The sequence below is a fragment of the Notechis scutatus genome, chromosome 3, assembly GCF_049901735.1.
Source record: "Notechis scutatus isolate UNSWTSFEM ecotype Mainland chromosome 3, rNotScu1.2, whole genome shotgun sequence".
Lineage (NCBI taxonomy): Eukaryota > Metazoa > Chordata > Lepidosauria > Squamata > Elapidae > Notechis > Notechis scutatus.
Window position 1 is genome coordinate 170,049,632 of NC_142011.1, and position 12,645 is coordinate 170,062,276.

Genomic DNA, 12,645 nt, shown 5'->3' on the forward strand with positions numbered 1-12,645 from the left:
TTTTAAAGATATAAACTTGGTTAAATTGAACATTTTTTAAAAAAAGCATAACTGCTTTGAGTGACCTAAACCGTGTTTCACTGAATATGGTTATTCCTATTCATGCAATATGTAGGGACAGATTAGCAATTAATTTGACTGACATTTTAGTGCAAACTAAGTTTAATGATCTACTTTTATATTTTAAGCCCATGTACAAATTGGATCTCTCATATCTTCAAAATAAATAACCTTCCAACTTTTGCAATACAATTTACACTCACATATACACACACAAAAATGAATTAGAAAAAAAAACCAGTATAAAATACTTAGAGAAAATTGCTTGTAAAAATGTGGGGAAATGTAGTAAAAAAACAGACAGATATTTTAGCACAGACATTTAAAAACAACTTCTAAAGGCACTAAAGAAATGGGATGAATCAATATAAAGATATCTGCAGAAAAATGAGAGAAAATATGTCTTTTGTCTGTGGTCTGTCAGGCCAAATACCCCTTCCTTATTTTGAAAAACTTTTGGGAGAGAGTATTATATATGTCATCTTGAGTTCCTGGAAAAAATGCAGGATATAAATGCAATAAATAATTGTATTTGTAGCTAGAAAGTCTTCACTATTTCTAGTCAATGATAAATTTAATTTAGTGAGGATGCTAGGTATCCAAAGTGATGGGAGATGGATTGTCTGCAATATACTCTATTATACCTTTTCTGCTTCTTGGATGAAAAAAAGTCCTGAATTTAATCATGTTTTTCCCCCCTGTTGATACCTTGTTCTTCCATTTCCCTTAATTTCAGATTGAATCGAGAGATGTTGGAGATGTATACAAGGTTCGGATCAGCTGTGATGATTTGGTAGACTTTGAGGGCTGGCATTTGAAGTCTTTGCAAATGGAAGAGCTACATGCTACTCAAGAGGTGAACTTTGAGTGCAACTGCTGGTTCTCCCTTAGCCATAAATGCAAAGATATGGTGAAGGAATTTCCTGTAGTGAATGAAAACCAGAAAACTTTATCAGGTAAAAAAGGGGGAAGAAGTAGAATTAGATTTAGCCTCTAGTTTACTTTCTGATTACTTTTGAATTCTTTTGATATTGATATTTCAATTGTTGGTATAATTGCTTGGGTTGATTTCCAGAGTTTAAAATACTGATTTATTTTTCAGCATGCTTCATAAATGATTTATTAGTTCACTAAATACATTGACTTATTTCTTTTTTTTTTTTTTTTTACAAACACATGTGTATGTCTATACATGTCTTTGTGTGGAAAGGAGAATAAGTCAATGCATTTAGTGAAATGAATGAATAAAATGAAATCATAATATACATTGTATCAGCTATCCTAATCTATGAACATTATTGTTAGTTTTCAACAAGGACCAACAGCAACAAAAAAGAACAGAGGTATCTCATATTTGTTTTTAACTTCCAATCACTAAAGTCCTTCCTTGTTACTCCATTTGTGACTCTGGGTGGCATACAACAGAGCTAAAAATAATATCTGGCAAATAATAGCTACCATATCTATTTATGATGATATCATATACAACCTCTAGTGCAGAGGCAATATATGAACAATGTCTGTGTTCAGATTAATGGAACCACAGTGGAACCTAACATTTTTTTTTCACTTTTCTTGAACTTCCCATAAAAGTTAAAATAAAGTAGAGTAGGTGACATTACAAGTTTGTTGCACAAAAGCTTTAAATAAATATGTGTGAACATGCACATGGTAAATGCATCATGGAGGTTTTCTCATGGTCATTCCAATCTTTTCTTTTCACTTCCAGGGATTATTTTTGTTGAGTATTTTGCTAGTAGGACAGCAAATGATTATAGCAATGATAATCCATTATAATATTGGCACCACTGTGCTGTTGTGAAACCATTGGATTGGTTCTGGACTATGAATAGCTTTTTTTTATAGTGTTTCTATGTCCTCAATAGTGAGAACTACAGAGAAACATGGGCAGCAGGTGGCAGTTGCTAATTATGTTGAATTTTTTGCCAGGCTTTGAGGCTGAACATTTTGTGAAGTATTTGAGTATTTTTTTTAAGACACACATGCCTTTTCTTCATTGCAGATGCCATATGAAGGTATTTATGAGCTTCAAAATACAATTCTCAAATTTAGAAGGAGCTCACATCTTCTGATAAACAATATTATAGCATGATTTCCATTAGCAAAAAAAGTTTTGCTAAGACAATACAAAGCTTTGGTTCTCTTATTCTCCCCACAAATCTGCTCCAGGGTTTTTTTCTAACTCATCATAATCAGGAGAAGAATAAATAAGATTTGCATGAGCTGTTTTCTTCTCACATTTTACCAGATACTATGGACAAGAGAATCAACCTGCATTTTTGAAGTTATTTTTATTTCCCTGATAGCTACTGCAAATAGTGGACTTAAAATGGAAAATGATAAAAAAAAAAATCTGAGATGGATGTCTATGGAGATTCTCAATCATCCAGGTCATGGTTGTCCCAAAGATGCTTTTCAAAGACAACTGGACTTTCTTGGGGGGTTTTCCTTTAAAAACATTTTGCTTTTCATTCATGAAGCTTCTTCAGTCCTGACTGAATGGTGGGGAATGGAATATTATTTACAATCATCTGATCTGTTAGCTCTCTGAGAGTTGTTGAGTCCACTTGAGGGTTTATCTGTACCCTTAAATCAGAGTGTGTGGAACCTTCTTGGTACTGCTGAAAGGACTGTGTTGTAAACAAGAAACAGTTAGTATCATATACTTCCCCTTCTGTTGACAGAAGCTGTTCAGTTTTAATATAGATGACCTCTTTGACCACTCTTTCACACCAAATGGTCCTCTCTGTCCAAAATATAGCTATCCTGAATCTATGGCCATTCTGGACAGAAAAGGTCATTAGAACAATTAATCAGTGGACTGACTTGCCTCCAGAAGTTGTGGTTGTTCCAACATTGCAGGTTTTAAAGAAGAAATTGGATAATCATTTGTCTGAAATGGCATAGGGTTCTTGCTTGAGCAGAGAGTTGGACTAGAAGCCCCCCAAGGTTCAGTTCTGTTATTCTGTTATTCCGAACATCCCACTCTGAACAGAAGAGGAGAGAGATACAACACCACCTATTTCCTATCTACAATACAATACCACCTATCTCTTGTTCTATCAGCAGTCTCTAGAAAGTTCCACAATCATTTGCACTCTGATTCAGGTGACCATGGGGGTACAAATAAACCCCCAAGAGCTTCAATGATTCTCAGAGATCTTTTCATGCCCCCATTGGAATCTGAATCTGTGGGGGAAGATGAGCTGGAACAAGAAATGCCAGACATGGAGAGGGTGGCTCCATTGGCCTTGGAGGAAACTGGGGAAGGGCAGAGTCAATCCAGGCAAGGTTTTTCTAAGTAGTAATAAGGCATGCAGGGACAGAGGAACAGAGGCAGGAGGAACATGAGGGACAGAGTTCAAGTGAGGAGCTAGGACCACTCTCCTCCAAGAGCTTGGTGAGTGAAGAGGAGACATGATTAGCACAGATGGAGCAATCTACATGTGAGGAGAGTGCCCCACTCATCTTCACAAGGCACACTGGGGGAATGAGATGCTGTGGAGAGGGGCATTTGTTGGAACAAATGCTGAGTTTCTGAAGTGTGCGTGCTGACTCTTGAATTGGCCAAGAGTCCTTGCATTCCTATTCCTAAAAGCATTCTGGACTGATTACCTGGCTCTTTTGTGACTTGAACTCCTTGATTTGCCAAAAAGCTTTGGATTTATTGCTGAGCAGCCTTGGTGCAGCCAGTGCTGCCAGAAGCTTCCTGAGGTTTGTGTGGGGTTTTGTTATCATTCTGCTCAAGATTTGCTAGAAATGTGGGAGCATTTGGGGAACTTTGGACCAATAAAGGGGTGGTTTGAACTGCCAGCTGTTTGTGTGATTCTTTGTACCATGCCCTGGGTCATCACAGAGTAACAATTGGTGTTCAGAGTACTAATGTCTAGATGACTGAAAATAATATAAATACTTCCATTATCCATCATTTGGTCAGAACTGAAGAAGCTTCTTGATGAGAAGCAAAACATTTTCAAGGAAAAAAACCAAAGTCCAGTTGCCTTTTGAAAGTCCAGATGTTAAGACATCTGAAATAGATCAACAATGGGGAAAGCTCAGTAACATATCCAGGGACAGGGAAACAATACCTAAATCATATAATGTGGGTTAGAGAAGAAAATAAAACTGCTTTTGTGCAATGTAGGATATTTCACAGAGAAACCATAATCAGGGTTTCATCAATCACTCAGTCCAAGATACCAACAGCTAAGAAACTTCAAGCCTCAAAAAAGACAGAACCGCTAATATTTTGGATGGAGGAAAATATGATTGTAGGATTCTTTGCTTAACTTCAGATCTCCTAATCCATTTGTTGGAGAGAAACAATTTCATAATACTGTAGTACAATAATTTTCTAATTCTTCATTTCAAAATGTTTGATGGCAATATTTGGCTACCATTCCAATCGGTGACATTCACAATTTTATTTGAATTATATACTATATTTGAATGAAAGATCCCTGTTTTCTTTTGAGTATTTTTTTTTGTTGTTGAACAAAGCATATTTTGTTAGCACATTGAAATAGGTACGTTTTAACTGTTTTCCCTACTCTACCCTTCCCCTCCCTTACTCTTCCCTTTTTCCTCTCTTAGGCTTTCCTCTCTTTCCCTCTTGGCCTATGCTAAGGCCTGTTTGTCTTTTTGTTGTACATAACTTGTAGTTGTGTTGTGCTTTTAAAGGTAAAACTAATAAAGTATTTTTCCAAAAAAAGAAAGAAATAGGTACGTTTTTATGTTTGTGTGTGTATGTGTGTGTGTGTGTGTGTGTGTGTCTGTGTGTGTGTGTATTAAAGCAATGCAGTGCAATGAGCACTGTTCATCTAATATTGCTTCTTTTTTCAGTACACAAATATGTAGTCTCTGTACACACTGGAGATCTCTGGGGATCAGAAACATTTTCAAATATTTATATAACAGTTTATGGTGCACAAGGAGATACAGGTGTACGGAAGCTTCAAGATTCCTTTATTGAAGGAGAAAAATTTCAAAGGAACAAGGTAAAGGAGAAAATACCTACCTTATTTAAGAGACAATAATAATAAAAATACAATAACAAATATTTGAATAAAAATAAGTATTAGTCTCTTATATTCATGTAGTTACTTGAAGTTTGTTACATGGGGAAGAGCAAATATTTCTTTCTTCCTGTTCTATTGTAGGCTGGGCGCAGCAGGGGTATCAAGCATCATTTTCAAAGGAGAAAATATCATGAAATGACAGGGCAAAGGAAAGGAAAGCAATCAGTTTTGTGCTAGCCATATTGAATTGAGCACCAAGCAATCAAAGCTAATAATGATTGGGGAGTTTGTCACAGACTTTGATGAGTTTAATGAATTGATCTAGAACTCAAAACAGCTCTTCAGATTAGTTTTTCTGTATTATTAACCCAGCAAAGCAAAATAAATCTTTTCTTTGCAAAGGTTGCTTACAACTGAGTAGCCATTTTCTGTCCTCTAGTCTCTCTCTCTCTCTCTCTCTCTTCCAGCCTCCCTTCCCATGAGAGGCAGCAAGGGTAATGATAGACTTAAAATGATTCAAAAACTTGAGTTATTTTCCTATGAAAAACCATTGTAAAATAAAGCATTCTTTACTATTACTCTTTACTACATGTCAAGTTTTTGTTTTCTTTTTTGGCAGTCTTGCCTTGTTATGTGTGTAGATTAGCATGTCAACTAAATGCAAGTGTTGCAACTTCAAGGCTATCCTTTTTTTTTTTCTTACTTAGAGATTGGAAAGCAATAATTATGCTGACTGGCATATTTTCTCCTAAAGCCTCAGTCTCTTGCTCTGGCTGGCAGATGATTTCTCACTCTCTTTTCTTTCTGTGAAAACTGTCGGTATTAGGTAGTTTTAACTCCCAATGTTCCTCTTCTTTCTTCCTGAACTTTCAAGTTCTCCCTTCAACTCCCTGATCAAAGTTCCTTGAGTTGCTTCAAGAGGTTTGCCCTGGGATCTCTTAGAACTAACAACAATCCGTTCATAAGAATCCCCATAGCAGATCATTGGGCTTTGTTTGTCATTTTTTTAAAAAAATCAACATGTTACATTAACTAATATTCCATAGATACTTCTTGAGTTCTTCAGTTGTACACTGAACCCCCACATCACTGAAGCATTTGGCATGAGTTAAATGGACTCTGGGGATGGTAGAGGACAGGAAGGCCTGGAGGAACATTGTCCATGAAATAGCGATGGGTCGGACATGACTTCACGACTAACAACAACATCAATTCCCTCACAAAGTTTTTCTTGCTCAGTATCATTTTGATACTCTAGGAAAATGCTTTCCATGTGAAACTACTGTATTTTATAACTCCTATGCTCAGTTTCTATTTGTCTGCTAATAAAAACAGACTATTTAGGTAGCACCATAACAAATGGATCAAGAAACACAAACTTTTGCAGGCTATTACATGGCTATTACATCAGAAAAGGAAACTTTTAGATTTGTCTTTGATAATGTTAGACAAATCTGGCTTGGCAACCTGATGCTTCCAAATATGAGTAGACTACTAAAAATTCTTAACAGGGCACATCAGTTAATTTTCATAAAACTCATCAATCTATATAACATTGATTGAACTGTACTCCAGTCATTTCATACACACAAACATTTTCACTTTCACATATATTCTTTACTAAATTGTTTTGTCTTTTTTACATCCATATTTAGTTTTGGTTTTCTTTTCAATTTTGCACAGAATAACCATTTCCCAATTTCTGTCTTATTTTATACTTTCCTTTCCAATTGACATCTCCTATAGTTTTTCTTCTAGTAATGAAATAATAGGTTTGTTCTTCTGTGTATACCAGAATTACAATCTTTCAGGTTTCAGCAATTTATTTTGTTGGAATGATCTATTCAGCATAAGTAACCATTTGACGAGTTGCACCTTACATTAACTGTTAAGATAAAATTTCTGTTGAAGCTCTCTGGATTTAAACATTGAATATTATTTGATGTGATTGAAGATTCAATATCTAGAAGTATATTAATTATATTTTTATGAAGTGTACACATTTTGTATGTAACTCAAATTCATTTTTACAGGTGGATTCCTTTTTAATAGAGGCAGTCTCTTTGAGCCATTTAAAAAAGATAGTTGTAGGACATGATGGAGAAGGCTATGGTGCTGGAATATACTTAAAAATGGTAACCATTAAAAAATCAGAAAATTCTGAAAAAGAATGGGTGTTTCCATGTTGGAACTGGCTAGATACTCATATGGGAATCTGTGACACTGTTTGTGAGATTAAAACCATAGGTAGGTCCTTTTATTAGCTAATAAAGTTTATTATAGCTTGCTTTCTGATTTGGCTAAATATGCATACAATATTGATATCTATAGTTTATCTCCAAGACTCATAAAGAACAATTGATTTTAAATTGAGAAAATTATATGATAGCAACCTTGATTGTAGATTCTGAGATATGATAGGAATATCTAAAATACTACTTTATTTTTCCATTGTGTCAAATGAGCTTTTCCTTTCAGCATTGGTAGCCATAATTTTATAAAGACTAGTATCTCATACAGCATGTTCCTATTTATGTCCTGATTTCAAGTATATTTCATTGGACCCATTTGTTAGTGCCATCTGTCATTGTTATTATTATTATACCAAATACTATTTGCAGATGATACAGTTTGACGAACATGCTTACTTGAATGAGAACAATAAATTAGGACACTAAAGAATGCTGTCCATTTCTTAATAATTATCTTTAGGAAAGAGAGTGAAACCTAACTGATATCAATTAAGAGTTCTAAATCTGAGATTTGAGATTGATAAAATGAGAATTACATGTTAAATCTTTAAAGGATAACTGTTTATCTATATTGATGAGGTGTTATTCATGAATTGTTGTCATGGTTATAGCAAAAAAAACCACCTCATCACTGTTGTATAATTCTGGCAAAATGAAGCTCTTTGTTTAAGTCCTATTGATAACACATTAAGAACCTGAATAATTCTTTGAAATCAGTGGAATTTAATAATTAAGTAGTAATAGTTGTCATTATTATTGCTTTAATTTCTAGGTAAAAGAAGGATCTCTTCTTCAAGATATTCTCCAATTAATCAGCAGATTTCAGATTTATGGATAATGGATATTACCGGATCTGAGATAAATGCTGAAACTGATCCAATGCATTTTACTTTTAACTTTTATGGAGATAAAGGTCACAAGAAGTTGGCATTGCAACTTTTAGGAAAGACAACGCAAATCAAAGTAATGTGCCTTTTATTTTAGACAGAAACAAAAAACCAGTCATGGATAAAAAAGTCATGTATTATATGTTGATATAAGTGTATTTCTTCTGCATCTGGGGCTCGATAAAGGAGAAAAATAATGGTCTAAAAACTGAAACTGCTCTATATACTAACATTAAATCCTGCAACTATTTCTTTGGAGGTAATTCCTCTGAGAAATAATATTTTTTAGGCAATGACCTCAAAAATGTTGGCACGTGAAATGATGAGTTATTAAAAATAATAGTGACACAGTTTGAATGAAGTCACATTTGTTTTTCTCATCTCAGGATACAGTGGGATAAAGTCAGAGTTCTGGTCATAGCTTTATTGAATGTTTCTTCTAGTATTGACTCCATGTAAATTTTCTCCTATTGCAGAGTTGAAAGCAGCACTCTGAACAACATTAAATAGTTTTGTCTAGCCACTTCAGAGCAACACAATTTCAGGGACATTGTGTAAGATTAAAACAACAGTTATTTTAATTCTCTATCTTTGCTGAGTGCTAAGCTAGAAAAAAGAATGCTGTGCCAGGAAGGAGAAATGAACTCCTCATTTTTTTTTCAATTCTGACAACTATCTAAGAATGTATGATTAACGGATATTAGGTTTCATCTATTTCATTTATTTTTTAAAAAAAACATATAGCATAGGTATAGGTACAAGGAGTATGAATAATTCCCTTGAATTCTTACTGTTGTTGCTGCATTTAGATGGCATCTCATAAAGTCAATGGTTTGCTGACATTAATGTTTGCAGGCCTATAAATGATACATCGTAAATCAATGACTCCATAGTTTTCTAATAAATTAAAACAAATTAAAATTAAGATGTACTGTAGTTTAGAATTATCTGAAATAATTTGCATTTAAACTAAAATAAGCATAACCATTGTGTAAACAAAACAGAGAGTTTCTGCTGCTGGTCCTAAAACTTATATGTATATTATACCTCTCAAATATGTAAAAACTTTATATTTTTAACATCACATATATGTATATCTTGCACAATTGCTTTGAAATATTCTATAGGAGGAATACTAATTTTCTAATGTTTATCAAATTAAATAATTAAAATTATATAGTTAATGTCCATAAAATAGCCATGTGAATCAATATAGAAATATTTTTCCAGGATTTTAATATCTAATTCAAATGTCTGTAGAAGTGCCTTTTTTCCCTACATTTCTTTTTTTATGTAGTTAAGGGAAATTCTAGGCAGTAGCTTGAAATTATTGGTACCTGAAATAAAACTATCGATAAATTAAAGCTTTAATTTTGATTTTATTTCCCCAAATAAATAGGATGAATTGACAAATGTTGGGTCGCTTTGGAAGATTCAGATATCCAGTGACCATGCTCAACTAAAGGAGTCCTGGCATATGAACATGTTGCATATGAAGCATACAGATACAAAACAAGAGATATGGTTAAATTTTGATTATTGGTTTAATCCCAGTGAAGACACCTGTGTTGAACTGCCAGCATTTTTTTCAGACCAGGATCCTTTGCCTGGTAAGATAATTTTGTTTTTTTTTTAAACAGAAGCTTAAAATATTTCATAATGATGCATCCTGACTGAATAAAGGTCCAAAGACTTATCTTGACCTGAGATTGTGAAATGATGGATGTCACAAGTCCCCGAAGTTTTCTTGGCAAGATTTTCAGAAATGGTTTGCCTTTGGCTTCTTCCTTGGTCTGGAAGAAATGGCCCAGTCACCCAGTTGGCTTCATGCCTGAGACAGGACTAAAACTCACCATTTCCTTGTTTGTATCCTGGTATTTAATCACTACACCAACCTGGTTCTCTGCACATATTATAATATTATCTTTATTCCATGAATTCAAAGACGAAGCCATAAAGCAATTGTCTAGTTGCAGTGTTCAAAAAAATCAGATGCTGAAAAGAACACTTTTCAAAATAACTAACTTTTGCAACAACCAAAATGGTCATTCTGAGAACACGACATGCAGAGTATCCCTAGTCTAAACCATTTTAGCAGGGAAGTCACATCCTCCCAATGCTTCTATATTTCATTATACATCTATTATGTGGATAAATCGGTTAAGTCTACTGATCCAAAACATTTATTTCCTGATACAAATGTTATAAAGCTGATATTGCAAATCTCAAACTTGGAAGTAATCTTGAAGACTATTTGGTCCAACCCAGTGGTGGGATTTAATTTTTTTTTACTACCAGTTCTGTGGGTGTGGCTTAGTGGGCGTGGCAGGGGAAGGATACTGTAAAATCTCCAGTCAGAGGTGGTGTTTGCCGGTTCTCTGAACTACTCAAAATTTCTGCTACGGGTTCTTCAGAATCTGCTGAATACCACCTCTGGTCCAATCATCTGGATGCAGAAAATCCAGAATTCAAACATTTACAACAGATGACCATCCAATTTCTGATTGAAGATCCTAACAGAAAAAGGGATCACCATTCTCCAGATGCAGATTGGAATTTTATTTTATTTATTTATTTATTTGATTTGCCAATTGTTTACAAGATAATAAGTATAAATGTATACATAGTTGTGAATACATGAAATGGATACATATAAGAAAATAAAAGAATAAGAGAAACAATAGACAGGCGGTAAGTTTGCTATGCACGCCCTACAGACCTCTTAGGAAAGGGGTGAGGTAATAGTAGACAGTCTAAGGTTAAAGTTTGGGGTTTGGGAAGAAACTACAGAGTCGGGTAGAGTATTCCAGACATTTTACAGATCATTTGAAGCAAGCAATCTCATAAACTAAGAGAAAATAAAAAATAATTCCTGATTCCACTTCCACAAGTCCTTTGCCCATCCATTTTGTGTTATAGTCCAGTCTGTTGCAGCTCTTAAGTCACCCCATCAGCCGTTGCCAAATATTTTATACTTATACTTGTCACCCAAATAGTCTCACTATTGTCCTGAATGATAAACTGCTGCTGTTCATGATATTCAGTCACAATGTTTACTCCTGTAACTTGCAATAATTAAAAGTCTTCCATTTTTAAAAGAATATGTTTTGTGAAGTAGCTTCTTCATGTTTCATCCATAATACTCCATTCTAAAGTAAGTATATTGAAAACAAGCTGTGATTAATAATAATATTTTTTCATGATGTACATCATGATCAGTTGTATGTAAAAACCTAGCTCTTAATATGAGTCAGACTCCTTCATATTTTAATTTTGCAGTGTTAGTGCTATATTTCTTAAGGATTTTGTTCTTTCAAAAAAAAATCATTCACACCTACTAGTAAAGTGATTCACAAGATACCACAACCATTAAACTGAAGAAGAAAATCAGAAGCCTTGAAAAAAGTGGTCCAAAATATAATTATCCTAAAATAAGTTCTACCATGACATAGGGGAAAAGCATTTTGAAACTTCTACCCATATATTGAAAAGTCAGTACATTCAGTTTAGTTGGATATTCTGAGAAAAAGATTCTAAATTAAAATTGCCACTTCACTGGCTACTTTGTTTTTGGTTTGTTTATCTTATATTATATACATATAATTCCAGACTTGACACATTTTGAATCGCTTTTAAAAGTTTAAATGTTGCAAATTTTAAATTCAAAATGAGAAAATATACTGTATGCTGAAGATAATCTGTAATTGGAAATAATACTGTATTTTATGTATTCAATACTGCACTGTATTATTAAAAATCTTGCATTCTCCAGTTTCGCCCAAATGTGTACTGCATTACAAAAAAGCAGGAAAAACGAAATGTGAAAATTAGTTTATTGAAACTGAACAACATCTGATGGCAGAGCTTAGATCTTTCACTAAGACATCTATTTTTCCACACATCCAATTAAAAGAAATAATCTGCTGAAGGAACACATAGAAATTTGGCACAGGGTATGTGTAACAGCTTTTAATTTGTGCACATACTGGAGCACATATCTCTAAAATGTGTGCTGTGGCTTGCTTGCATAGCATCAGAACTACAAAGTTCATATTGCCTAATCCCCCCCTCCTTTTAATGTAAACAAAATCCCTCTGATAATAAATTATATTTATCTTTTGCACTTTATCCATATTAATAAATAAATAGCATGTAAATAGCATGGAATGTCCATTGCCCACAGCTATGTCTGTATCTCTGTAAGACTTTTATCAAGATCTCTAATTATGTTCCTCATTAAAAGCTAATAATGTCTACTAGACCAGCTTTCCTAATATGTCACTGAGGTGCTACTATTACATATCTTAGAACTCATAGTCCACATCACTATACCATGGTTTGAATGAGTCTGATCTTTGTGTGTGTGTGTGTGTGTGTGTGTGTGTGTGTGTATGTACACACACATTA

General features: G+C 34.0%; 1 protein-coding gene across 2 annotated transcripts in view; it reads left to right on the top strand.

Moving 5' to 3' along the window:
- RP1 (RP1 axonemal microtubule associated) overlaps positions 1-12,645 on the top strand; it is a 213,712-nt gene that overhangs the window by 144,426 nt on the left and 56,641 nt on the right. For both annotated transcript variants that reach the window (XM_087961737.1, XM_087961736.1), the window contains exons 33-37: positions 797-1,016; positions 4,924-5,078; positions 7,133-7,346; positions 8,124-8,314; positions 9,638-9,848. In XM_087961737.1, coding sequence (XP_087817863.1) covers positions 797-1,016; positions 4,924-5,078; positions 7,133-7,346; positions 8,124-8,314; positions 9,638-9,848 — 991 coding nt within the window. The remainder of the gene's footprint in view (positions 1-796; positions 1,017-4,923; positions 5,079-7,132; positions 7,347-8,123; positions 8,315-9,637; positions 9,849-12,645) is intronic.